Source organism: Rhizomucor pusillus, assembly GCF_041956525.1.
Source record: "Rhizomucor pusillus strain CBS 183.67 unplaced genomic scaffold VTP01scaffold_6, whole genome shotgun sequence".
Taxonomy (NCBI): Eukaryota; Fungi; Mucoromycota; class Mucoromycetes; order Mucorales; family Lichtheimiaceae; genus Rhizomucor; species Rhizomucor pusillus.
The window spans coordinates 1,029,087-1,052,508 of NW_027192148.1; the positions used below are offsets into that span (position 1 = coordinate 1,029,087).

General features: G+C 46.7%; 9 protein-coding genes across 9 annotated transcripts; 4 read left to right on the forward strand and 5 right to left on the reverse strand.

Moving 5' to 3' along the window:
• Positions 1–63: 63 nt before the first annotated feature.
• On the forward strand, positions 64–822 carry VTP01DRAFT_9332 (uncharacterized protein; the record flags this gene model as incomplete). Its single annotated transcript, XM_069388553.1, has 1 exon — positions 64–822. The coding sequence occupies one exon, from the start codon at positions 64–66 to the stop codon at positions 820–822; it is 759 nt and encodes a 252-aa protein (XP_069240838.1).
• A 133-nt stretch (positions 823–955) lies between these two features.
• VTP01DRAFT_9333 (uncharacterized protein) lies at positions 956–1,813 on the reverse strand (the record flags this gene model as incomplete). The annotated part of the gene is made up of 1 exon (XM_069388554.1): positions 956–1,813. The coding sequence occupies one exon, from the start codon at positions 1,811–1,813 to the stop codon at positions 956–958; it is 858 nt and encodes a 285-aa protein (XP_069240839.1).
• Positions 1,814–2,548: 735 nt separating this feature from the next.
• On the reverse strand, positions 2,549–9,977 carry VTP01DRAFT_9334 (uncharacterized protein; the record flags this gene model as incomplete). Its single annotated transcript, XM_069388555.1, has 16 exons — positions 2,549–2,567; positions 2,635–2,923; positions 2,978–3,581; positions 3,648–5,360; positions 5,416–5,646; positions 5,716–6,017; positions 6,075–6,300; positions 6,357–7,500; positions 7,552–7,817; positions 7,876–8,073; positions 8,130–8,471; positions 8,530–8,643; positions 8,701–8,953; positions 9,011–9,242; positions 9,322–9,646; positions 9,795–9,977. 16 exons carry the CDS (start codon positions 9,975–9,977, stop codon positions 2,549–2,551), a joined length of 6,441 nt encoding a protein of 2,146 aa, XP_069240840.1.
• A 944-nt stretch (positions 9,978–10,921) lies between these two features.
• On the forward strand, positions 10,922–13,029 carry VTP01DRAFT_9335 (uncharacterized protein; the record flags this gene model as incomplete). The annotated part of the gene is made up of 2 exons (XM_069388556.1): positions 10,922–11,217; positions 11,280–13,029. The coding sequence occupies 2 exons, from the start codon at positions 10,922–10,924 to the stop codon at positions 13,027–13,029; spliced, it is 2,046 nt and encodes a 681-aa protein (XP_069240841.1).
• Positions 13,030–13,118: 89 nt separating this feature from the next.
• On the reverse strand, positions 13,119–13,424 carry VTP01DRAFT_9336 (uncharacterized protein; the record flags this gene model as incomplete). Its single annotated transcript, XM_069388557.1, has 1 exon — positions 13,119–13,424. The coding sequence occupies one exon, from the start codon at positions 13,422–13,424 to the stop codon at positions 13,119–13,121; it is 306 nt and encodes a 101-aa protein (XP_069240842.1).
• Positions 13,425–13,613: 189 nt separating this feature from the next.
• VTP01DRAFT_9337 (uncharacterized protein) lies at positions 13,614–15,200 on the reverse strand (the record flags this gene model as incomplete). The annotated part of the gene is made up of 4 exons (XM_069388558.1): positions 13,614–13,949; positions 14,007–14,150; positions 14,216–14,647; positions 14,709–15,200. The coding sequence occupies 4 exons, from the start codon at positions 15,198–15,200 to the stop codon at positions 13,614–13,616; spliced, it is 1,404 nt and encodes a 467-aa protein (XP_069240843.1).
• Positions 15,201–15,595: 395 nt separating this feature from the next.
• Positions 15,596–16,090, forward strand: VTP01DRAFT_9338 (uncharacterized protein; the record flags this gene model as incomplete). Its single annotated transcript, XM_069388559.1, has 2 exons — positions 15,596–15,702; positions 15,775–16,090. 2 exons carry the CDS (start codon positions 15,596–15,598, stop codon positions 16,088–16,090), a joined length of 423 nt encoding a protein of 140 aa, XP_069240844.1.
• A 1,292-nt stretch (positions 16,091–17,382) lies between these two features.
• On the forward strand, positions 17,383–19,286 carry VTP01DRAFT_9339 (uncharacterized protein; the record flags this gene model as incomplete). Its single annotated transcript, XM_069388560.1, has 3 exons — positions 17,383–17,532; positions 17,597–17,817; positions 17,888–19,286. The coding sequence occupies 3 exons, from the start codon at positions 17,383–17,385 to the stop codon at positions 19,284–19,286; spliced, it is 1,770 nt and encodes a 589-aa protein (XP_069240845.1).
• A 397-nt stretch (positions 19,287–19,683) lies between these two features.
• On the reverse strand, positions 19,684–23,336 carry VTP01DRAFT_9340 (uncharacterized protein; the record flags this gene model as incomplete). The annotated part of the gene is made up of 5 exons (XM_069388562.1): positions 19,684–19,848; positions 19,914–20,785; positions 20,875–21,540; positions 21,594–21,669; positions 21,744–23,336. 5 exons carry the CDS (start codon positions 23,334–23,336, stop codon positions 19,684–19,686), a joined length of 3,372 nt encoding a protein of 1,123 aa, XP_069240846.1.
• Between the last annotated feature and the right edge of the window lie 86 nt (positions 23,337–23,422).

Sequence of the window (23,422 nt, forward strand, 5' to 3'; positions counted from 1 at the left end):
TACAGATGTTCTATTCGCACAAACAAGCTTTTTTACTTTCTTGTCTAGCCGTGGTCAACAAGCATGTCTAAAACAGAAAACGACGGTGGTGACAATGATGGATCATCGCTTGCCATTATCGCGAACGACGGAACGGTTGCCAGAGATCTCTCCTTCAAACTATCCGAATTATCGACACTATCCATTGTACTGATTGTGTTGTGTGCAACGTTCGCAATAATACTCATTACTCTCTTTATTGTAAAGCGCCATTCGTTCAAGAAACGTCTCTGCTATTTCCAGTTATTCGGTAAACGCCAAGCAGAAGCTCGCTCTCGAGATGCACCAGCATGCATGAACGAGATCATATCACCGCGAAATATCACGATGCAGCAGATGCAAGAACAGCAGCACCACCACCACCAAATGCTGTCAACAACAACAACAGCAGCAGCAGCAGCGTTTCATCATTCGCTGACTCCGCCGCAAGCCCACCACAATCCAAAAAGAACCAACGGCCTTTATCTTCTTGATAACTGCGACTACCAGGACGGCTATTCGCTTGAGAGAGCGTGTGATCTGGCAAACATCGAAACTGCTGCTGCCGGATCTCACCGACACCAGCAGATATCCTCCCAGCAATCGTCGTCGACGACGACGACCGTCGATCCTATTCTGTTATCACTCAAGCGGCAGCGTGAATCAGATGGCATAGGGTACTATCGCATCCACCACGATAGCGGCAGGAAATCGAGAACATCAACAGCGCTCCAGCAGCAGCAGCGGCGTGATGAAGACGACATGATGGACATGCTTTACGTGACATCATACAAAGTTTGGTAGTAGAGATGAGGATGTCAATGTATATATACCATCCACCGTGTAACAGAATGATACAAGGGAGAGAAAGAAGGTAGAACGATTTATTGTTGTGTGAGCTTCATGCATACATTAAAAGAAACAAACAGATTTGAACTTATTCTTTCCCACCGGCATCTTCCTGAAGACGTGCAATGAGCTCTGTAAGTTTACTCGCATGGCTGTAGCGGCAGTATCCCATAGCAACGCTCCATTGCCAAAGCAAGTGCCTCCGTTTCCGTTTGTTGCGTTTCCAATATTTCAGCTGCTCTCTGTTATCCACTATCTTTCTTGCATGCTTTTCGTGGTAGAATTCACCACCACCACCACCGCCGCCGCCGCCGCCGCCGCCGGCGGACTGATCTGGATGCAGTGTCAAGGTGGTGGGTGAGCAAGGTCTCAGAGTGGTGTCGGATTCATAGGAGCAAGATGTTGGAGGATGGAATAACGGTGTGCCAATGACAGAGTGAGGACGGGCGCCGCCAGGGTGAATATTATTCCAGCTTGATGATGATGATGACAGTCTAGTATTTGGGGAGGAGGAAGGAGATGAACGTGCGGTCGAGTTAGTTGTTGTGCTTGTTATCAAGGTAATGTCAGATGTACAGATGCTAGTATAGATAAAGTTTGGGTATGTAGCTGGTCGAGGTATCACTGGTGCGAGATGTTTGATCTCTTGTTGTTTTTCTAATATCCGTCGTTCCTGCTCTCTCCGTTGTTGTTCTTGTATATCGGCCATGGCACGCAGCCAAAATGATCGAAGTCGTCCGACTTCGAGCTGGAGCTGGCGTTTCCGACGCCGACGATATTGCCAGTAAAGATATTTTGCAATACATACGAGGATATAGAAAGAGACGAGACTAATGACAAAAACTGGTATGACTTGTGTGTAGACGGTTGATTCCAACAAGGGTGCCCGAGCATCGTTGCTACCATCCAAGTCTTTCGTCGTCGACGGCGGCGACCAAGTTGACATGGTATCAACGAAGGAAGAAAATTCATACAATCTTTGCAGAAAAGCCAATATTCAAAGAGAAAAGGAGTAACAGGGTCAAGGCTTTCACGTCTATTTGGACAGTTTACTTTGCAATTACAAACTAGCCTTTTCGCTAGCTAGCCACCGCCGGATCGCACGCTATACCTTCATACATACGCGCAGGACAAGGAATCGTCTCGGCTTAGTCTGCAGATACTCTCAAGTGCCCTGCAGACATCATACGTTGTTCTTGAGGTTTGATGCTTTCCACGAGGAAGCCGAGTACTTTTGTGCATGTCCACACTTTCTCGGCCCGATGCACTCGAGTCAGGCATCGCTTATTGTGTCATCGATTGCATAGGTCGCTTCATGCAGAGTCTTCGCGCAACCAGTCTACGCATACGAAAAAGTGCCCCAACTGTCAAGTATTTCACAAAAATATATGTTCCAATTCACGCTGATCTTCCTATTCCACTTCTTGGCGACCAAACCGGGGGAATGGCAAACCGTCCAAACTAGTTTCAACCGCAACTTTTTCTCCCCATCAACAAATAGCGTCGACTCCTATCCCAACCCTCGTCTCATCCATCATCGCTCCATTCGTAGTTCATAACAAGTCGATCAAAAGAACGACGACAATAAACATTAGAAAGACTAAACACACAAGGACAAACCCCTTCTTTTTATCTAATCCAAAATCCAATGCAGTTTTTACAATATGGTACAAATTTGTCCTTAGATCTGGTTGATCGATCTATAAGTCGCATAAAGTAAGGACAAAATAGAAAAAAGTAAATATCTAAAATTTGTAAATTTCTCACCTTGAGACACTTTCGAAGAGCCGCTCGATATCAGTTGCACAACGAGTGAAAGAATGGCTCCAGAAATTGTAACGTGGGTTCTTGATAAGTTCGATAAAGGTGATCAAGAGTCCCCAAGGGTGTGGTCTGTTCACAATGAGCCTCTCGAGCAAGACTCTGGTTATTTGTTCCTTGATTTGCTCTGTCTCGCTTTCTGCGAACAAGTACAACAGAACACAGCTGAAGTAGTGAGTGTGGCTGTTGGGATAGCGCAACTGATTGGCAATCGCGTTCAGGAACACATAGCAGCCTACATTTACCGGTCAGCCACTGCCACACTGATACCATGTACTATAAGACTTACCTTCAGAGTCCAATTCTGCCAAGAGATGCTTATAGATTTCCATAGGAGAACCTTGGTTGACAGGAATTCCCCGAGATATACCCGAGTTGCCGACGTAGAAGACGAGAGAGTTCATCAACGGCACATTGTACTTTGATGGAGCAGCGTTGAAAGCGTTCTTTTGGTTCGGATCAACCAACAGACGATTCGCCAAATCATTCAAGAAGCTACTTGGCTTGCGCTTTTCTAGATATTCGTCAAGGGACTGTTTGAAATTGTTTGCCAGCATCGGACTAACGTAATCCGATAGGATGCGAGGTGCCTGGTTGATCTCGGGCAATAAATCGACCTTAAGGTTCGGTGTGAATGGATCTGGCAAGCGCATGTTACGAGGGAACGCGCTGAGGATTAGGTTGCGGAGCTGAATACAGGATGGTGGGATGACATCGCAGAAGCTGTAATGGTAATCGCAAAGGAACTCGGGGAAATCGTGCAACAGCACCAGCAAAATGCGGAGCGTACCGCGATACAGCATTCTAGTTGTGTCTCTCAGTTCAACGCTGCGCAAAAATGGCACGAGGAACTGGAAAAGACAAATGAGCAACCGTTGGAACGTCGGCCAACCCTGTCAATCGAGCTAGTCAGTTTTCTCCTGCTTCGAAATATACGTAAATCATCTCCACAACCATACCTTTTGGTTTTCCGTCAATAATAGCTTCGGCATGAATAGACGGTGGGATATAATTTGCAACCATGCAAAAGTGAAACCGGGGAATATAGAAGGCTGGAGCGTATGGAACGTGTTGCTTAGTGCTGTCAGTATAGGGACATAGATAGGTTGTAACTGCTGCTCTGAAGCATGCAAATCGCTTAATAGGTTGATGAAAATACGCAAGAAAGGCCGTTGATTAAACTGATGGCGATATTGTTCATGATGCTGCGCAATAACCAGGACAATTACTGAAAGAACCTTGGAGAACTGGTTGACTCTGGCCGCATTGCTGTTGGCGTTTGCAGGATCCGCTGGTAATTTGATGAGACCGACAACCAATTTCGTGAAAGCATCGATCAGCTGGTACGCAGCGCTGGGAGATTGACCAGGTAACTGCTTGAATTTCAGTACGCGATCTACAGACAGCTCGATACAGGTTCGGAAGAAGAGTGACGACATGTCCTCAACTTTGAAAATGTTTTGCTGTGATAGTTGCGTCAGGAATGCAGTCTGCGCTTTCTCGGTCGTCGATGGGTGTTGATAAAGTCGCACCCATTCTGCAAAGAGGTATTGAAGCTGATCACGCAAGCTTGCTTCTTCGTCCTGGACACCCTTGACCTGAGTCTGAGCATGGCTTCGCAGTTCCTCCATAAGGATAAGCACATTGTCAGGAACTTTGCCGCGCAGTCGGCCCATGGCTTCAAGTGAAGCCATAAATTCTTGATGTGTAGCAAGGTTCTCCTCGAAAATGCAAGCATGGATAAGTCTTGCTGCAAAGTTAATTGCATTCGTACGTCCACTGTCAATTAGAGCAGCAAGTTCTTGATCTTGTTCCTGCAAGTTAATGAGACCAGCCTTGATAAGAGCGACAGTGACAGGGACATTGTATTTTCTCTCATCATCGACGTGAGTGAGCCAATACATCACTAAGGTGCCAACGTTCGGAGATACTTCGCAGAGCCGTTCAAGCAAGACGACATACATTTCTCTAGCCAATTGCGTCTCGCTCTTGTACAAAAGAGATACCACCTTTTGTGCGAACGCTCGAGCTGCCTCAACCTTGTCGAAACTGGATAGAGCCAGCAATGGGACTTGACGAACCAAGTTACGAATGGCATGCAAAGGTGGCAGGGATGCATAGTTGGGTACGTTTGTCTGGTTTGCTAGCTTCTCGAGTTCAGCTAGATATTGAGTGAAGCGCTCAAGTATCTGATGCGCACTCGCTTGCTCTGCCATGCTGTCAAAGCCGACATTTCCAGCTAGTGGGCCAGCAGCGGCCGCTGCTGCAGCAGCAGCAGCAGCAGCAGGGTATCCATAGGGAAGTGCTGGTTCAGTGCGTGCCAGCTGTGTAAGCTGGTCCTCCTCAGCCATTTGAACTCCAGTTTGTGGTGCAGATCTTGGGATCCTAGAGAAATCCTCATAGACACGCATCTGTGCTGCTTGCAAACCACTGGGCTTTGCACGAAGAGGTTCCGGAAGTGATGCCGGATATCTGGACATAGCAAAAATTTCCATGTCAAAGTATGCTTGACCAGGCCGTTGCTCACGATGCTGTTTCCGGCTAGCATAGGCGTTCATAAGGACCTCATCAACTTCTACTGCAGCCTTCTCCATTGCTGCTTTCTCGATTACGGCGCACACTAGATCAAGGTTGTCCCAGACTGTGATCAAGACAGCTTGCTCGATTATGGCCTTTTTGAAGATCACGTTAGAAAACAGGACTTATTAACATATAAGCAACACTTACATCGTTAAGTCCATTCATCAAAAAGATGTTTCGGAGGTTCTGTGTCATGCTTTGTCGTAATGGTTCCTTGCAAGTAACCATTGCAAGACTTCCAGCCAAGTTCTGGGCCATAAGGTGCGCTGCTTTTCTCATCTTGTTTTCATCAGCTTCCACAGCAAAATCCTTTGCTACCAGCTCTCGAGTAGAGACGGTAGCGATAGCCACGGAGCGCTCGACAACAGGATCCACGATCTTTGGAAAGAATCGGTATGAGTATTTGTAAATGAGATAACCTCTACTAACAGCTTCCGCTCTGCTCACCTCACGGATAGATTGCGCAATAGCTTGCAGAACCCATCGTTTGGATGCGGGCTGCGATGAGAACAAAGCAATCTGCGGATTAAATGTAATATAAGGGGCAATGTTCGGCAAAGCAATTGCCGGTTCTTCGACTCCAACCATTCTGCCAGTCTCGAGTGAAGCTCCTGGCAAGATGGTATTTGCAGCGGGAGAGCGGCCAGGCATCGCTCCGCTGGTACCACGTGCCAGCATCTCTGCCAAAGCATTTCGACCAGCAAGCTGCTTTGGCTGTCTATCCTTGAGGATCGAAGTTGCCGTGATATCTATGGCGCAATTGTTGATGAGCATATATTGATTAATCTCGCTTTAACTTCACATACCTTCTAGTTCAATCGACAAACTCTTGCACAGAACCTCGATCTCAAACTTGAGGTTCAGCTTCAGCTCGGCATGATGATACAACTCCACCAGGAGTTTGAGAATAGCCATGAGCCATGGATTTGGCGGCTTAAATACAATACTCTTGCTGCATTGCTCCAGAACTTTGCAAACGAACGGAATAACGACAATTAGTCTGTTGCTGTCATATCCTTCAAGCAAAAGATCCTAATTTAAATATGGTTAGAGCTATTGCATGCAATGTAAACCCGTTTTGTACGCACTTTAAAAGCGATATTTTTGTGTCGGATTGGTTTGTTCCTGGCCAGAGTCATTCCACCAAGCCATGAACCAAGATTCTTCAACAGACCTCGGTCTTGTGAGGAGGTCACAGTTTTTTCTGAATTTAAAAGTATTTGTATGTTTAGGTATGTTTCCCGTAGGACATGCTGATATAGCAGCCTGCTATCCACAGCATCGAGTAGTAGCAAGTATAATTCATGATAATTGGGTTCAAGACTTGCACGCTTCACAACCAAGTAGTTGCTGAACCATTGGAAGGCCGACTTGTCTAGGAGTTTCACCAACTCTGCTGTCTTGTCTTCCAAATTATTCCTGGCAATATTATTGATGATAAATAGAATTTTGTCTTGCACATTCTCGGCAGGTGCCTCATATTTGATTTCCTCCTCGGACGTCGGAAGAGGAGGAGCATGCAGCGATGTGAACGCTGTATGTTCGACATTTTGCTGGGTTGTGGCTGCTCCGGGAACATCCATTTGTTGCGCCGGATATGGAGAAGCATCTTTGGACATTTCTTCGGCTTGCTGTTGCGCACCGGACTGCAATGCCGCGTTAATCACTCTGGCTAATTCCGGACTGGCTTGTTGTAAGTGTGGAATTTGTAACAAGTGTGCACAGTATTGGGGCCATTCAGGCAAACGAGATTGGAACTGTTGCAAAGCCTGTAAGCCGAAACTGAACATTTTAGAACCGGGTGGATTTCGTAGCGCGTCTAGTACACAGCGTAATGCGATTCCAAGAGGCACATAAGACACCAAATGATGCTGCACAAGCAAGCCGAACAAAATACTTGTGATAGACAGCTCCTTTTCAGGATACTTTGGGAAAAAGTGGTACTCGTCGAAAAGATTGTGAATCATACATGCAAAGACATCTTGCTCGTGAGGATTTTTTGACTGGCTGAATATCTTGAGTTTCTCTATCATTTGGTCGATGGACATCTCGCCACTGTAGATACGCTCGTAGTAGGAATTCGCTTCCTCTTCGACGTCTGGTTTGAAAGATACTTCCGCATTCGCCGATGCCATATCCGATGTCGATCGTATATTCATCAACTTTGGATACGTTTGCAGACAAACTGACTGTGCTTCTTTCAACAATTCTGCGTTTTCCGGCGTCATGGGACTAGGGGGAAATTAATAACCATTGCTAAAAGCAGAAACACTGGATACCAACCTTTCTGATAGCAATTTGAGGAAAATGCTGATGATTTCAGGAGATAGCGGCACAGTTGTTGGTGGAGAATTCGTTTCTTGTCGGGATACTTCTGCTGCTACCTTTTGGCTGAGGAATTCTAAACATGCTCGAACAAAGACATCCTTGTGCTCCACGATCTTATCTTGCAACCATTTCTCCAAGTTCAAGAATTCACGACGAGATGCTAAAGCTGCTAAATCGATCGCGAAAAAGAACGGCTGCATGTCGAGGAACTGGGACAAAAGCTGGCAAAAAACAAAGTCAGTTGCCGTGACCACGCTCAAATGAACTGCTATTAATTACCTTGAGCTCATGAGCAATATCGAGGATTCGAGACAGACTAGTTGCATCGTTGCCATACATCTCGAAAATGCTCTTGGTCAGGAATTCAGGATTGACTTGCCACAGCTTGGTAAGAACGAATGCGCTTCCAGCATTGCCTCCAAGGTATAATAGCAGTAATCGTCCAAGCAAGTCCTTTTGGTAATTGCTCTTCAGAGTCTTTTTGTGGCTGTCAGCAAGATGATATCTAATCAAAATGACTCGCAAGCACTCACTTGTATCTGAACGAAGCCAAGGAATACCAATTCTGGGCATTTTCCAATCATCATCTCGACGAATATTTTGACATCTTCAGCGACGGCGGTGTCAGAAAGATCAACGACGCATTGTATAAGATCAAGCGAGTTGAGCTGTTCATTGACGAGCTGAGAAGCCATTGCGCGGACATGAGCGTTGGAATTAGCGAAATCCTCGAGTTCCACGACTTTCTGTTGCGAGCATGCAACGAGGCTTATTTTATCTGGGGAGGCGTTGGTCATCTGGTATAAGGCGCTCAATTGGCCTTTTAGATTATGCCATTTCCCAAAGAATTTGTTGGCGGGGAAGTTTTCGGACCCCTAGGATGGAACACGCGTCAGCTAGAGTACATCGCCAAGACTACATACCACACGTTACCTTTGGAGAAGCTTTCCAAGCTCGAACAAGTATTTCGAGCCCTTTAGCATCGTAAAGGAAGAAGTGTGCATAATCCAAATGTTCGATGACTCTTTCCCAGTTCAAGTTAGGATTCTACACAATGCAGGTTTAGTAAGGAAACATCCATTGCAGCTGCTGGTCATAACTTACCACGTCTTTGATTACTGCCACAAAATTCTCAACGTTCCAATTCGATTCTGACGAAGTTCCGTTGCCAACGCCGGTCATGTTGGTATACGTTCTCGCCATACATCCAAGCGCGATAGCTACATCTTCTTCCGCGATCTCCTTATTGAGAGTGGACAGTAATTCTCGCAGTGATTCCTGGGAACTGCAGCATTCATAACCAGCCTCAAGCATCTTTTTGCTCAAGAGATTCTCGCTGCCGTCAGTGCTGTCACCCCTAATGAATTCTGTGAGTTCCATTAATGATATGGAATGGCACTCGTTGAGTACTAACTCTGTCATTGTGGATGGCGCAGTCAGCTTCTGTGTAGTTTCTTCGTTGGAAGGGGCGTGTGCTGCTTGCGTTGTCAAGCTTTGGTTATTTGTAGATGCGAGCTTCGATGAACTAGACACTTTGGCCTTATTAATCGCGTTGGTGCACCACTGGTGTAGTTTTTCTGGTAAGATCCTTGTACTGTTTAAGGCTTCTGCCGCTTCCTGTAGTGATCTGGATACTAGACGTTCGGCTACAATGATGAGAAGCAGCAGATGAGCAATCTGGAGCGCATGGCAGCATATGCAGCGTGTGTATGCGTGCGTGATTACCTTGTTCCGCAATAGGCTGTCTAGCTGTCGAGAGTAACGACGATGCTAATACGAATGTTTCAAGTGCGTCAAAGCCAAGCTTAGTAAATAACTCGTCGAGTTCAAGTCGTGCTGCGGAAGGTGTTGAAGCGAAAGCTGCGAGAGTGTCTCCAAAGTTGGTGAACTGTTCTAACTTTCCGCTGTCTGAGAGGCTGCCGACGTTGTCTTTAAGTAAGAGAAAGGGAGGTCGAGCAGCTAAATCTTCAGTCGTTTCTTGCTTGTATAGTTCCGTGAGGAGAAAACGAACTAGATGTTGGCGAATGTCTTCTCCGTGAGATTTAATTAACTAGAAAGCAAAGGGCAAAGAAGAAAGAAATTAATGTCAAAAGCCGTGGAGGGGAGGAGTGCCCGCGTGTCACGCCGTCACCATGCCCTCCTCAGGAATCACGTCACACCCTTCCAGCTATCCATGCAGTGCTATCAACTATACTTACAGACTGAACCTCTAATGAGATCTTGGACAGGTTCTCTTGAGTTGCTGTTGATGCTAACAGTGTAATTTGAGCTTTGACTATGCGAGTGAGGCCGGGTAACTGGGGCTTCTTTGGTTTCTGCGGTACGGTAGACGAGAGCAGACTGGGTGTAATTGAGGTGTTGAATTCAGATTCGTTGCTCATGTTTACTGTTTATCCAGCATGTTGTGATCGTGCAGAATGAACTTGTAGGTACTCGGATCGTGCAAAGATCTCGATCGTAAAAGACAGAAATGGAGTTGCCTGTGCAGATATTACGCGTGCTCGTTTTCGTAGCTGATTTTGAAAAAAGCCAGCGCCCGGACGGCGGCAAAGAAAAACATTGAAACGTCTAGTTCCATGCTGCCTCGGCAACAGCAACAGGTTTTATTTATAAATGGTAACGCGGTGGCCAAGTGTACAACGATTACATCGATATATCATCTTGAATATTTCTGCAATATGTAATTGTAATACAACGTAAAGCGAGCTCAATGTGATTTCTAAACGACACACAGGAATTGTGCTGGTCTGGTGCCTATTAGTCTGTACAGGCGTCAGAACCTGTACAAAGCAGGCTGAGACAGAGATCTGACAGTGTGCAGTTATCCTTTGAAACATGGGCAACACAAGGAAGAATAATCAGCCATTATTTTGCCACGAGAAGCCTTCAGCGGAAGAAATCATGAACTAGAGAACTTGCGCTAAATCAAGTCTCGGTATGAAAAGCAATTAAACGCTAGAAAGCTCCGTATTTTACATCGATGGCTTGCTCTAACAACGGCAGAGCATGTACATCTAACTCGACCAGACAAAGGAAAGCATTACTGGAATCAAAAGCAAATTAGAAAAAGTCACCAATAGAAGACAAGGTACAACAAAAAGAGGGAAACGAAAACTCGGTTACTAAAAGATAGTACTGGGCAGCAGCTTAAATCAAAGGTCTGGAACCTGTGTAACATTTATATATCCATTCCATTTTGCAAATTGCTTGTTTCCTTCAGGGCATTCATACGTTTCGTTTGTTCCTCGAAGAAAATCTATTTCCTTCCTTTCCCCCTTCCCCTTCCTTTGAAACGAGAGTGCATCCCCGCAGCCACAACAAGCATATGGACAACAGTGGCGGCGATACCAAGTGCGCGGACTCTTCTTGTATTCCAGGACCTCCAAAGTCGACTGCCCGGCTAGTGACGGGCAGCCCATCTAACCAGATGGTTGCGATGCACAATCCGATCCAACTGGCTGCCATCTCGAACTATAAGCTTGCTCAGCTCACGTTCGCTCCGCCCGACCAAGACTCGATGAGGAAGACAGCCCTGGTGAAGAATATGCTGGAGGTCCTCTACGAGGATACGCCGCCTGAATGGCTGAGCCAAATGACTCGATGGGTCTTCTTCACGCCAGAGTATGTAAAAGAATATCTTTGTCGGGGATGGCCACACTAAATCAATTATACCCACATTGCAGGTCCTTGAGTGATATGACGCAAGAGAAGCTGGAAGAGATTTTCGCGCAGTACGCACAGACCATCGAGGCCTTCCAACCGCTGGAAATGGACGACGACGATGACGACGACGACGCTGTAGTCGAAGCAGAAATGTGGGTGGATGAGCCAGACGGATTGGACACTGAGCAACCGGACGCAAGCGCTTCATCGTCGTCCGAGCCATCTATCTTTTCCCAATTACAAGCAACCATGTCCGTCGATACCATACTGAGACCTGATACCTCCATTGTTGAAAAACCATTACCCAAGCAGCCCACAGAAGATAAAAGTCAACCTAGTAATCAGGGTCGACGAAAGAGCCAAACCGCATCCTTGCGAAATAAGAATCGACTGAGCTGGACGAGCGACACTGGTGTGCTGCCGAGCAGTTCAATCGTGCAAAACATGGCGAGCGAATTGATGAACTTGTTCGATATGGAGTTCTCGGTAGATATCAAACTGAACACAGCGCCCAAACTGCCCGAGTTACCTTTCAAGAATTGCGGAAACACGGATGCAAGAACGTCGAAACGATACTCCGTCGGCTCTCTGATGAATCTTATCCATACGTTTGAGACGTTCACCGTAGACGAAGATCCATTCAATGAGTATGCACAGAATAGAAACCGTACGTTGCAATTGGCTCCCCGGTTCATGACTTTCCCACCGCCACCTTCCAACCCACCGCCATCTGAACGTCGCAACAGCAAGCGCAGATCCATGAGTTTCCCGCCTCCCACAGGTAACCAAACAACAACATCATCTAGCACGTCTGGATACGTGCCACCACAACGATCTTCATCCTTGAAATACCGCCATCTCCATCCAGCAGCTGCAGCAACCGACGACTCCAAGCAAACCATCAAATCAAAAAGCACAGAATTCCTCGCAAGTCTCGCTCATGCAATGGGTGCCTCGAGCAAGAACGAAAACCCAGTATCTGAACGTGCAAATTTACTACGCAACAGGAGCGATCCCGGATTGAGCAAAAAGAAATCAATCATACGACTTGCCTCGCTGGTGAGAGGCAAGCAAAAGAAACAACAACAACGACAACAAGACAGCAATCAACCTGCACAATCGCCGACAGGCTCAGAAACAACCGAACCTTTTTTAACAACACCTCGAAAGTCAATATCCTCTATCGTATCAACATCTTCAGGCTGGTCCTCTACATCTGAAGTACTCGTAGCTCAAAGAACAGTGCATGCAATCGACCTGAATAAACCCTTGCCTAGCTTGCAAGACTTGTCAGAGGACAGGACATTAAAGAGACGTAGCTACACCGTAGCCCGTCCTATCATTGTGAAAGCCCAAGATTTACGACGAGCTCGATCGCTGGGGCATCGATACCCAGCCAACCGGAATAAGCGACGATCATCTCTGTTGATGGAGAAGACAGCATCCAAGCGGAGAAGTTTGCAGCAACAAAGACAATCAACCAACGATGATGCAAAGCAACAGCGGCAGGGTGGAGCAAACTTGTCACGTTCCAAATCAGCGTTTATAAAGATTGGAAACGGGCTGAAATCGCGCCGGCGCACGCTTAAAAGAAAGTCCATGGACCTCAGGTCTTGTCAACTGGAACAGGATGGATTCAATAATACCCTTGCACAGGCGATCGATCAAGTAGATGGAGAGCAGCAACAACAACAAGAACAACAAACTAGCACCACTTTTGTTCGAAGAATGGCCACTTTGGGTCGTCGAATGCGTTTACAACGTGTATAGTCTCGTCTTTTCTTTTCTCACACTTTTACTTCCACTTTCTTTCTATTTTCATTACTTTATTCCCCTTCATCCTTCGTGTGTTTTTCTAGCTAGCAAATTACAGAGCCGAATTGTTCTTGCGGCAATTTTATAGAATAGTGTGCTGGAACAATGTAAACGGATCCAGTGCAATCCTCGCCTGTCCACAACCCGCAATGTGTTTCTCCTACGTTTTGTACTTTGGCTGCCGGGAACTGTTTGGGATAAGCTGTGCATCGATGATCGCCGCTAAGTCGTCCGGAACGGAATTTTTCATCTTGGTCGCGAAGAATAACACCAGCATGAGGTTGACCGAACAGAGCAGATACCGTGGTTGTTAATATAAGGGAACAAAGCAGCGCCAACAGCAGTAGCATGGTGATATACACGTTTTGGAAGGGGAAAAAGGGGGGAAGAAATCAATGTTCTTTAGAATATTATGTTAGGGTAAGCAGTAGACCCTTGCAATTTATATATGTAAAAACAAAAATGCGAATATATAGATAGACAAATGGACAAGAAGGAGAAAGTGTGTAAATGGGGGAAAAGTATTAGTTTTTTCTTTTTTACGATTGCTTGCCTGCAGCAAGCCACGACTTGAACTTTTGGATCTGGTCTAGCACAGCGGGTTTGCTGGTGCCGCCCGGTGCAGTGCGGTTATCGATGCTAGTCTTGAAGCTCCAGACTTGGCTCACATCGTCCTCGAAGGCTGGATGGAGTTTCTTGAGATCAGCGGGCTGGAGCTCGTGCAGGGAGATGCCCCTGTCTTCAGCCGTCTTGACAGCGGCGCCGGAGATGTGATGGGTTTCTCGGAATGGCACGCCCTTGCGAACAAGATATTCGGCCAAATCAGTGGCGAGCATGTCTGAACTGAGACTGGATTCCATGCGTTCGGGAAGAATCTAATTGACTATCGTTTAGAGAGTTGTTTTCTTAACACGACTGTTGTCTCCACTTACAGTCATTGTGCTAATAACACCAGCGGTGATTTGCAAAGAGCCGGAAAGTGTATCCACTGCATCGAACATCGGTTCCTTATCTTCCTGAAGATCCTTGTTATACGTGCTGGGGACACCCTTATAGGACATCAAGAAACCTGACATCTGGAGATCCCATTTTTTTGTTAATCAAATGAACGTAAATGCAATCTATCAGCTTTGATCCTTACACTGCCAAAGACACGGCCGGATTTGCCACGGAGCAACTCTAAACTGTCAGGGTTCTTCTTTTGAGGCATTAAGCTTGAGCCGGTGCTGTAGGCGTCGGCCAACTTTACAAAACCAAATTCGCTGCTAGAGTAGATGATAAGGTCTTCGGCGATACGCGAGATGTGGGTCATAGTCAAGCTGGCCCAGAACAGAAACTCGGCCACAAAGTCGCGGTCGCTGACGGCACACAGCGAGTTGTAAATAAGATCCTTGAAGCCAAGTTGCTCGCGCAAGAATTCGCGGTCGATGCCAAAAGCGTGTCCAGCAAGCGCTCCGCATCCAAGAGGCAATACATTGATGCGTTCAATGAGTTGAGCAAGTCGCTCTGCGTCGGATTGCAAAAACGTAGCGTATGACAGCAAGAGATGGGACCATCGGATAGGTTGAGCACGCTGTTTGTTGATTAATGTTAAGAAACGAGAAACTTGCAAATATGTAACTTTTTCTTTTTACCTGCAAATGGGTGTAGCCCGGCATCATGACCTCGATTTCCTTTTCTGCGCGGTTGACAATGACGGAAATCAGTTCTTTCAGATAGCCTTGAATCTTTGAAGCTTCCTCGCGCAGCCAAATACGCATGTCAGTAGCAACCTGGTCGTTGCGGCTGCGACCAGTGTGAAGCTTGCCAGCCAAAGGACCAATGAGTTCGCCCAATCGTCGCTCATTAGCAGTGTGAATGTCCTCGTCCCCGGGCTTCAACTGGAAGGTGCCAGCCTCCCATTCCTCCAAGACCTTTTGAAGACCATCGACGAGTTTGTCGCACTCCTCGGAGGTGATAATACCGTTCTTTGCGAGGGCTCTGCTGTATGCGATGGAACCTGTCACGTCGGCAGCATACATCCGCTTGTCAAAGTTGATAGATGCATTGAAAGCGTCCATCAAGGGATCGACGGCACCGGTGAATCGGCCACCCCAAAGCTTCTTTTGTTCGCTGCCAGCGCTCATTTTTCTTGAAATATAAGAAATAATAATAAGAAAGAGAGAGAACTGTCAAAATTCGAAAATTATATGAAACACGATCCTGGTCGGTGACTCATCGTCCGTGTCAAATAGATCTAAAACTCTAAAGTCCGCATCCCCGCACGATCAGACAGAGACAGACAGGAACCATTAACTTACAAATCCGGAGACCTTCCTTTACGAGACTGGCTGACAACTGGCAACAGAAATATGCAAGTAAAAAAAAAAAAAAAAAACAAATGGATACCAGCATTAACTTGAACAAAGAAGGATATATGTGGGCTCCGTGGATCCGGAAATCTTGCTCCATTGTCTAGCGATGTTACTGAAAATTTTTAAAAACTCATACTTCGAGAAGAAGGAAATTTTACACAGCAAAGATGAACGTCAAACCTATAATCCAACGCGATCGATTTATCCCAGCGCAGCTTCGTCAAGACGACGCGGACCCGTCCAAGCTTACGGTGCAACTGAGAGCGAAACATGTGTAAGCATATATATCATGTTTCCGTATATGATACATATATACGCTAATGCACGATGTAAAATTATTCTCTAGTACTGTTTCGATGTGGCTAACTGCAGACGAAGCATTGTATCAGTCAAGCGAATTAGATCCTAGCAAACATTCGAAGTACGCAAGTGTCATGACCGGGACCATGATCAATATCGCCAACGATCTGCCAGAGGGAGTAGTGATAAATTTCGGTAGTGGCAACAAGGAATTCGGTGGCTCAATTGGCGAAAAAAGGAAGAAGGAGGCTACCACCAGCCACGGATCTGGCGAAGCTCAAGACGTTGACGACGACGATAATAGACGACAACAACAGCCTAAAAAGAAGATCAAGAGAGAAGATAACCGATCCAGTTTCTAACAAGAAGCGGCGGCGCCCGACGATCGCTCTTTACAGCCTTTCTTTTTTGTTTCTTCGCTTGGGCCGCGGTTTCAAAACACAGCAACGCACGCGACATTCGTCACTTTATCAATCGAAGCCATTGAATGCATACAATATATTTTGGAAATAGACTATCTCAACAATGTCATGTTTAAAGAAAAATTCCAAGTTTTACATTCTTTGATGCTCAACTATTCTGCGTGGAGAATGAGCGCTTTCGGACGATGCTCCCCGCGCACTACTATTGAGAAAGATATGCAATCCGCGGGGTGGACATGATCATCACAGAAACGCAAGAGGGAGATTGACTATAGCAGCTGCAGCTATAGCAAATCCTATCGGCTGATATAGGATGCATATCAGGCCTTGTTAAGGCAATGTGCAACAATGGATCACCGTGGCTTGCCATCGCGTGAGACTTTTCAAGCTTGGTGGCCGCTGGGGTTCCCCTTGGACTGGGTGCATCGTCTTTTGGCAGCTTTTACCACCGATCAAGTGATGTCACGCAGTCAGGGCAACGTAGCAGTAGACCCGTGCGTTTCTAAAGGTTAGTTTTATGAGAGCTGCTGCTGCTGCTGCTGAGAGATTTTCCATTTTAAACGACCGCGTTATCTGTAATGTTTCGCTTTGCGATATGCAGAGATAACAGGGAAAAAATTGCTACATGCAATAAAGGGCGTACAAGCACTTCCTGACGAAGAAGGCGATCATGTTACATAGAGACAAAAACTGTACCTGCCTCCAAAAATGTCTTCTTTATAATGGGTTGCTAAACGACCTGCAGGGCTGATAAGGTGTCATTGTCAGAGACTCTGTTCGTGACAGTGTACTGCCGTTTCCTGTTTGCTTATCAGAACCTGCACATACGAGTATATTTGGATGTCACATGCACGCATACAAACATTCCTCCCATCCAAATTCATTCCAAGCTATATATTTACATCCTAAACATCAAACAAAGGCTTTGCCGTATTTTTTCGCAAAGAACAAAGGGAAACGTTTCGTGGCAACGATTGGTGCGAGTAGCTTCGGAGCCGATAGGATGCGATCTCAGACATGTGCAATCCCGCCACTGGAAAAGAAAAATTTAAAAAATTAAACGGGTTTCCCTGTCGACGAGGGGCCCTAATCTACTTTACCTTTTCCGTTTCTTACAAACCCTTGTTGTGGGTTGGAAGCTTGCTTGCTTTACACGGTTGTTGCTGTGACTCTTACCTTCTTTGTCACCAACTACCACCTCCACAGTTCCTACTCGAACTAGTTCTAGCAACATGACCTGGGCTGATACGATCAACGACAAGGTCGCCCGCTCGGCTTTCGGCCGCTACTTCCAGCTCGAACACTCTGGGCATTGCCGAGAGCGTAAAGGCACTCGTTTCCTGACAGAGCTGCGAGCTGGAGCTACCACATTCTTTGCTATGGTAACAATGACGAGTTCCGAATGCCTTAGTAAACCTACTGTTGTTTACCATATATGTGATCCAGGCATATATTATTTCGGTCAACGCATCAATTATCAGTGAAACTGGTGGCTCATGTGTGTGCGAGCACACACCCGATGATCCAGCCTGCGATAACAATGTCGATTACTTGAATTGCGTCTTTGAAGTCAAGATGGATATGATCATGGCAACCGCTATCATGTCCATGATCGCCTCTGTCTTGATTGGTGTTTTTGCTAACCTTCCTCTTGGCCTTGCACCTGGGTAAACTCTTTACATTGATTGATTGTAAACCAGACTATTTTATCACTTATACATCTTTTTTTCTTCTTAGTATGGGTCTCAATGCCTACTTTGCGTACAACGTTGTTGGATACCACGGTACCGGCAAAATTTCATACCAAACTGCCGTTGCCGCTGTCTTGATTGAAGGAATTATTTTCTTGGTCCTCTCCATCTTTGGTATCCGCCAATGGCTCGCACGTATTATCCCCATGAGCATCAAGGTTGCCATGGGCTGCGGTATCGGCTTGTACCTGTGCTTCATTGGTCTTCAGTCATCCGCCGGTATCGGCCTGGTCGGTGGCGATTCATCGACGCTGGTTACCTTGGCAGCGTGTCCAGATTGGGCAAAGGATCCCGATACAGGTTACTGCACCGGCCATACCATGGAATCACCTACGACCTGGATGGGTATTCTCGGTCTGCTCGTCATGGTTATCCTGCTCATGTTCCGTGTCCGCGGTGCCATCCTTATTGCCATTGTGTTTATTTCGATCACATCCTGGCCTCGCGTCAGCTACGTCACGTATTTCCCGTACACCGAGACCGGCAACATGCAGTTCGACTACTTCAAAAAGGTCGTCACTGTCCACTCGATCGACAAGGTACTCGCCCAGTTCCACTTTGATCTCTCTTCGCGCGAAATTTGGATCGCCCTTATCACGTTCTTGTACGTTGATATCTTGGATACAACCGGCACCATGTACTCGATGGCTCGATACGGTGGTTTCACTGACAAATCGGGCGATTTTGAGCACTCGACGTACGCTTTCATGGCCGACGCTATCAGTGTCATTGTCGGCGCATGCTTTGGCAGTTCGCCGTGCACAGCCTTTGTTGAATCCGGTACGGGTATCGCCGAAGGCGGTCGCACCGGTATCACAGCTATCACCGTCGCTTTCGGCTTCTTCATCTCTATTTTCTTCTCGCCTATCTTTGCCAGCTTCCCGCCGTGGGCGACTGGCCCGGCCCTGATCGTCGTCGGTTCCATGATGACATCCAGCGTGCGCAATATCAACTGGGATTATCCCGGCGACGCTATCCCAGCATTTATCACCATCGCTGTCATGCCTTTCACCTACTCGATTGCCTACGGTCTCATCGGCGGCGTTGTCTCCTACATTGTCATCAACGGCATTATTTATATCATTGATAAGGCAACCTTTGGCCGTGTCCATCCTGACTATACACTTCGGGAGAACTGGTGGACCGCTGTTTTCAGCAAATCCTTCGCGCCCGCTTGGATGCGCTACCTCTACGCCAAGATGCGCGGACGTGAATTCGACTGGCACGAAGACGAATATCAGTACGAGTCTGAAGATGAACACGAAACACATCCGGACGTTATTGTCAAGAGCGATAGCCATCTTCCATCCAACGAAATCGCCTCCATCAGCCCCGCACCGTATTCTCACTCGGACATGGAGAAGTCTGAACTCTATGGCCCGTAAACTGATTATTAAAAAGAAATAATTACCCCAGTTTTCTTTTTGCTTTTCTTCTTCCTCCTTTAATGTTCTCCTCCTCCCTGCATAGTTATAAATCCTCTCTGTTGTAACATTATAGTCATCTAGATGCGCAACTTAAAAGAAACGACAAAGCATGGTATTTAAAAAGTTTGCCAAATGAATGCATTTACATGGTTCCGATCTGCAAAATATCAAAAACGAGATTAAGAAGCAAAAAAGGAAAAGAGTAAAGGGGAGGAATCTCCACACCGAATAATGTTGATTGTACGTTTGAGAGAGGGCTTGAAAGAAAAAAATGGAATTACGTGGATTGTTGGGCTAGCTACTAAGTTTGTATTACGTGTGCTTGTGTGTGGTGTAGGAAGGATATATATATCCATCAAATATCTTGCTTTGCTTTCTTGGACTTCTTCTTCTTCTTTATGGAGCTTTGCATGATGCGTCGTGTAAATTCTTCCTTTACCAACTTCAAGGCGATCTCAAACGACGTTTGCATGCCGTTCTCGTGGCAAAATACGCGCACTTTTTCTTCGATATCATGCTCCTATGCAAATGGGTTAAAAGATATGTTTACGTGTGGTGGAAATATACGTGACAACAATGGCTGACCTCTGACAACTCTAGTTCTTTGACGCCCGAATCCGTTCGGAAGCTCACGGTAATAGTCATGGGCTTCCTTTGCGCAGAACTTTCGCTTGATCGCCCAGAAGATACTGAGCCAGACCTTTCCGGAGTATGTGATGGTCGCAACGACTTAAACTTGTCGTTTGGGATAGCTGCTGCTGGCGACGCTGCTGGCGGTGCTGTCGTCGACATATCTAGGAGGTCGAATTGCTGCTCTTGTTGTTGTTGTTGCTGGTGCTGATGATGATGATGGTGGTTGCCTACGGTGGCTGTGGTGGGAGTAGTCTTCTTCTTCGTTGAATTATCGATATTCAAGGGAGCATCGTCATCGTCGTCGTCGTCGCCGTCGTCAATCAGATGCAAGTTGCGTGCAAGACCTATTTCTTCTTCGGACTCGATCATAGTATCCGAAGCCAAATCGACCAGATCCGCGCAGGATGCAGAAGAAGACATTGTCTGAATATCCTTCGTCCGCGGGTGCAGCAGCATTTTATCGTCGTTGTCGTTGTTGTTGATGGATTCCGTATCGAGAATACTACTGGTAGGTTGGTGTTCTTTGACGACATCCGTGCCCCACCCGAGAAGATCAGCAGTGTTGCTGCTACTGTTGCTGCTACTGTTGCTGCTGTTGCTCCTTCTTTGCTGCTCTGCGCTGCTGCTTTCGCTGTTTCCACTCCTAGACCATTCCGCTTCTTGTTCTTCTTTCTTGCGTCTATTTTCTTGTTGCTCCTTACTGGCAAAATCGCCCCAGCTACCAGCCATCTCCTCGGGCTGCAAGTGGTCCCTCACCCCGATGCTCCGCGAAGATGTCATGCTAGTTGCCGGCCTAGCATATTTGCGGGCATTGTTGGGAGACTCTGAAAAAACATAAAACAAGGTTTATACGTTTTTAAGGACTTACAGAGCTTACACACAGTAATTTTTTTTCTCTTTTCTCGCTATTTACCATGACTGAAATTGTCGTTGTCAGGAGTTTCGTGGAATGAACGTGTTCGATGACGGCGAGTGCCTGGAGACGAAGAGACGGATTTGCTAGGCACTGCTACTCCTCTGGATGAACGACGACCTGTTAACTGTGACACTCGTAGAGATCGAGGCCTCGTAGGAGCATGTATAGCTGCTGGTGTCTGCGAAAGCTCAGTCCATTCACCATTTTCGCGGCGGTTCCAAAAGGTCGTGTTCTTTTGTCTCTCCAACACAAAATGCGCGTAAGAAAGTCGTTCGTCTTGCCAATCAACAACATTTTTGGGTTCTCCCCATCCTTCGCCGAACTCTAGCTGTGCGAGATTATCTCGTTCTTGGCTCGATAGAGTCGAAGCATCGTTGAAAGAACTGGGTCCCCACGAAGATTCATAACTGTTGGTAGCACCCGTCGTAGGTGTATCGTATGTCGACTGTGTCCAGTTGGCACCTGTTTGGCCCCACCCACCTAGCACCAAGTCATCTCCTTCATCAGGATATGCAGGCCGACGTGATGATTCCTCGGTCCCATTGGGGACCAAATCTGGCTCGCTGTGTGTAGGCAATGGTGTCGAGCACGATGCATCGGTCGGATACTCTCGATTTTGATGTTCACGCCAGTCGTAATTCGAAGACGTATCATAATCTTGGTCTAAGCTTGTTTAAGGAATACAATATTAATTAGAATTTGACGCTTAAGCATACCTTCATGGTTTGAGCTCTCGCTATTACGGTAATCGTCTTCTGCAGAGTCCATGGCTTTTTCGAAGCCTTTATCTCCCTAGAATAACAACTCGTCCTTAGTTCGAAAATAATGCATGCGGCACCACGACGTTGTTGCTACGAGAACTGCACCTGAACTTCATCGAGGATGGCTTGTAACTCACGGAGAGTTAGACCCAATCTGCTAGCTAGCTTGATAACATGTTCGCTTGAGAGGTATCTTTCTTGTGGTATCGCTCCTTTATCGACAAACTGCCGAATTGCATGTCTGTCCAAAGCAACAATAGTCGCTTCTGCCAACATGCCGGTATCTGAATCGAACTCGTCTTGGTTTCTCACAATGGAATATTCACCCACGACCGATTTTTCCAGGTTATCGTAGCCATTGAATCGCATGTACGATAGCCGATGATCCACAGCTGATGATGCGAGTTTGTAGACATCCACCGGATCAACCGTGCCGCAAGCATCAACCCGTATTTCCCTGAGAGATCGTGCCACGGGACTGGTAGCTAGGTTATGAATAGTTTCGCTGCCAATATTCACACATTTCGACAAACGCAATTCTTTCAGTGAAGTGGCAGCTTTGCTGATCTTAATGATTGACTCGTTTGTCAGTAGTGGGCAACGAGAGAGATCGAGGTACTGCAAACAATCTGCGTGAGAAAGCAGATATTCCAATTCTTGATCCTGAATCTGCATATCTTGAATGAGCAAGCGGCGCAAATGCAAATCATAGTCTGTATTATCGTCACTGTCGAAAGCTATCTGACGTTTTCTGAGCGTGCTTCGCGACGATGCATTGAGTGCGCCTCTCAGTGCCACATCTTTGAGAGTCGGCTGCAGACGAGCCATCTGGATGAATGCAGCGGGCGTGACATGTATCAAGTCCTCCAAGCAAATCTTTGAAAGGTTGGGGAATGTGAAGAACAATGAACTGATATGTTCGTCACGTAAATGCTTTGCATGAGCCAATCTAAGGTGCTTCACTTTGGAAAGGCGATGGCTGCATAGATCAATAAAATTTTCTTCTGTCATGCCGGCCAATGATATCCGCAGGGAACGCAACGCATCGCATCGGGTACCAAGCACTGCAAAGAATTGCGATGAGTACTTGAAGACTGCATCGAGGTGTAGCTCTCGCAAATGAGGAAGCAGGTTTTTGAATGCGGCTGGCAGTAGCTGAGGAGTTGCTGGAGCTGGGAACCACGAGCCAAGGATGCGGAGAGAGCGTATGCCTGTGTTGTACCCGGCTAGCTGGACGAGTTGAGCAGGTTGCAGCTGCCATCCGTATACGCTTAAGCTCTCCAGTCGTTCGCAAACACGCAGCAAGCCTAGTATGATTTGAGGCAACGCGAGCGGCTGATCCCTGAAAGCTGCGTGGGCTTGCAGGGCCGTCGACAATGATTGTTCGAATACGTTGAGGTCCTCGTTTGCTGTCAGGCATAGGTTCAGGTGTCGCACGTATAATGCTAGCCGTTTGTAGGAACGGATTGATGTAAGAAATGCGCGGAACGAGTGCGGTGACGGAAATACAGGCGTTTCCCACAAGACTTCGACAGCCGCGTCTTTCCACTTTGGATGTACGAGGCACAACTGGTAGCGATCAGCTTGCTTGGGTAGGAAACGGCAGACGCGCTGCATAATGGCATAGGGTAAGTCGAGAAATGGCTGCGACAGCGTTGCCAGATCTAGATCCCACTGGTTGTCCTTAGAGCTATGCATAACGCGGGTATATGTCAGGAGACTGGGAAGAAGGAAAAAAACTATAAAAAGGATAGCAAAGACCGTGTCTTCTGAGAACGGCGAAG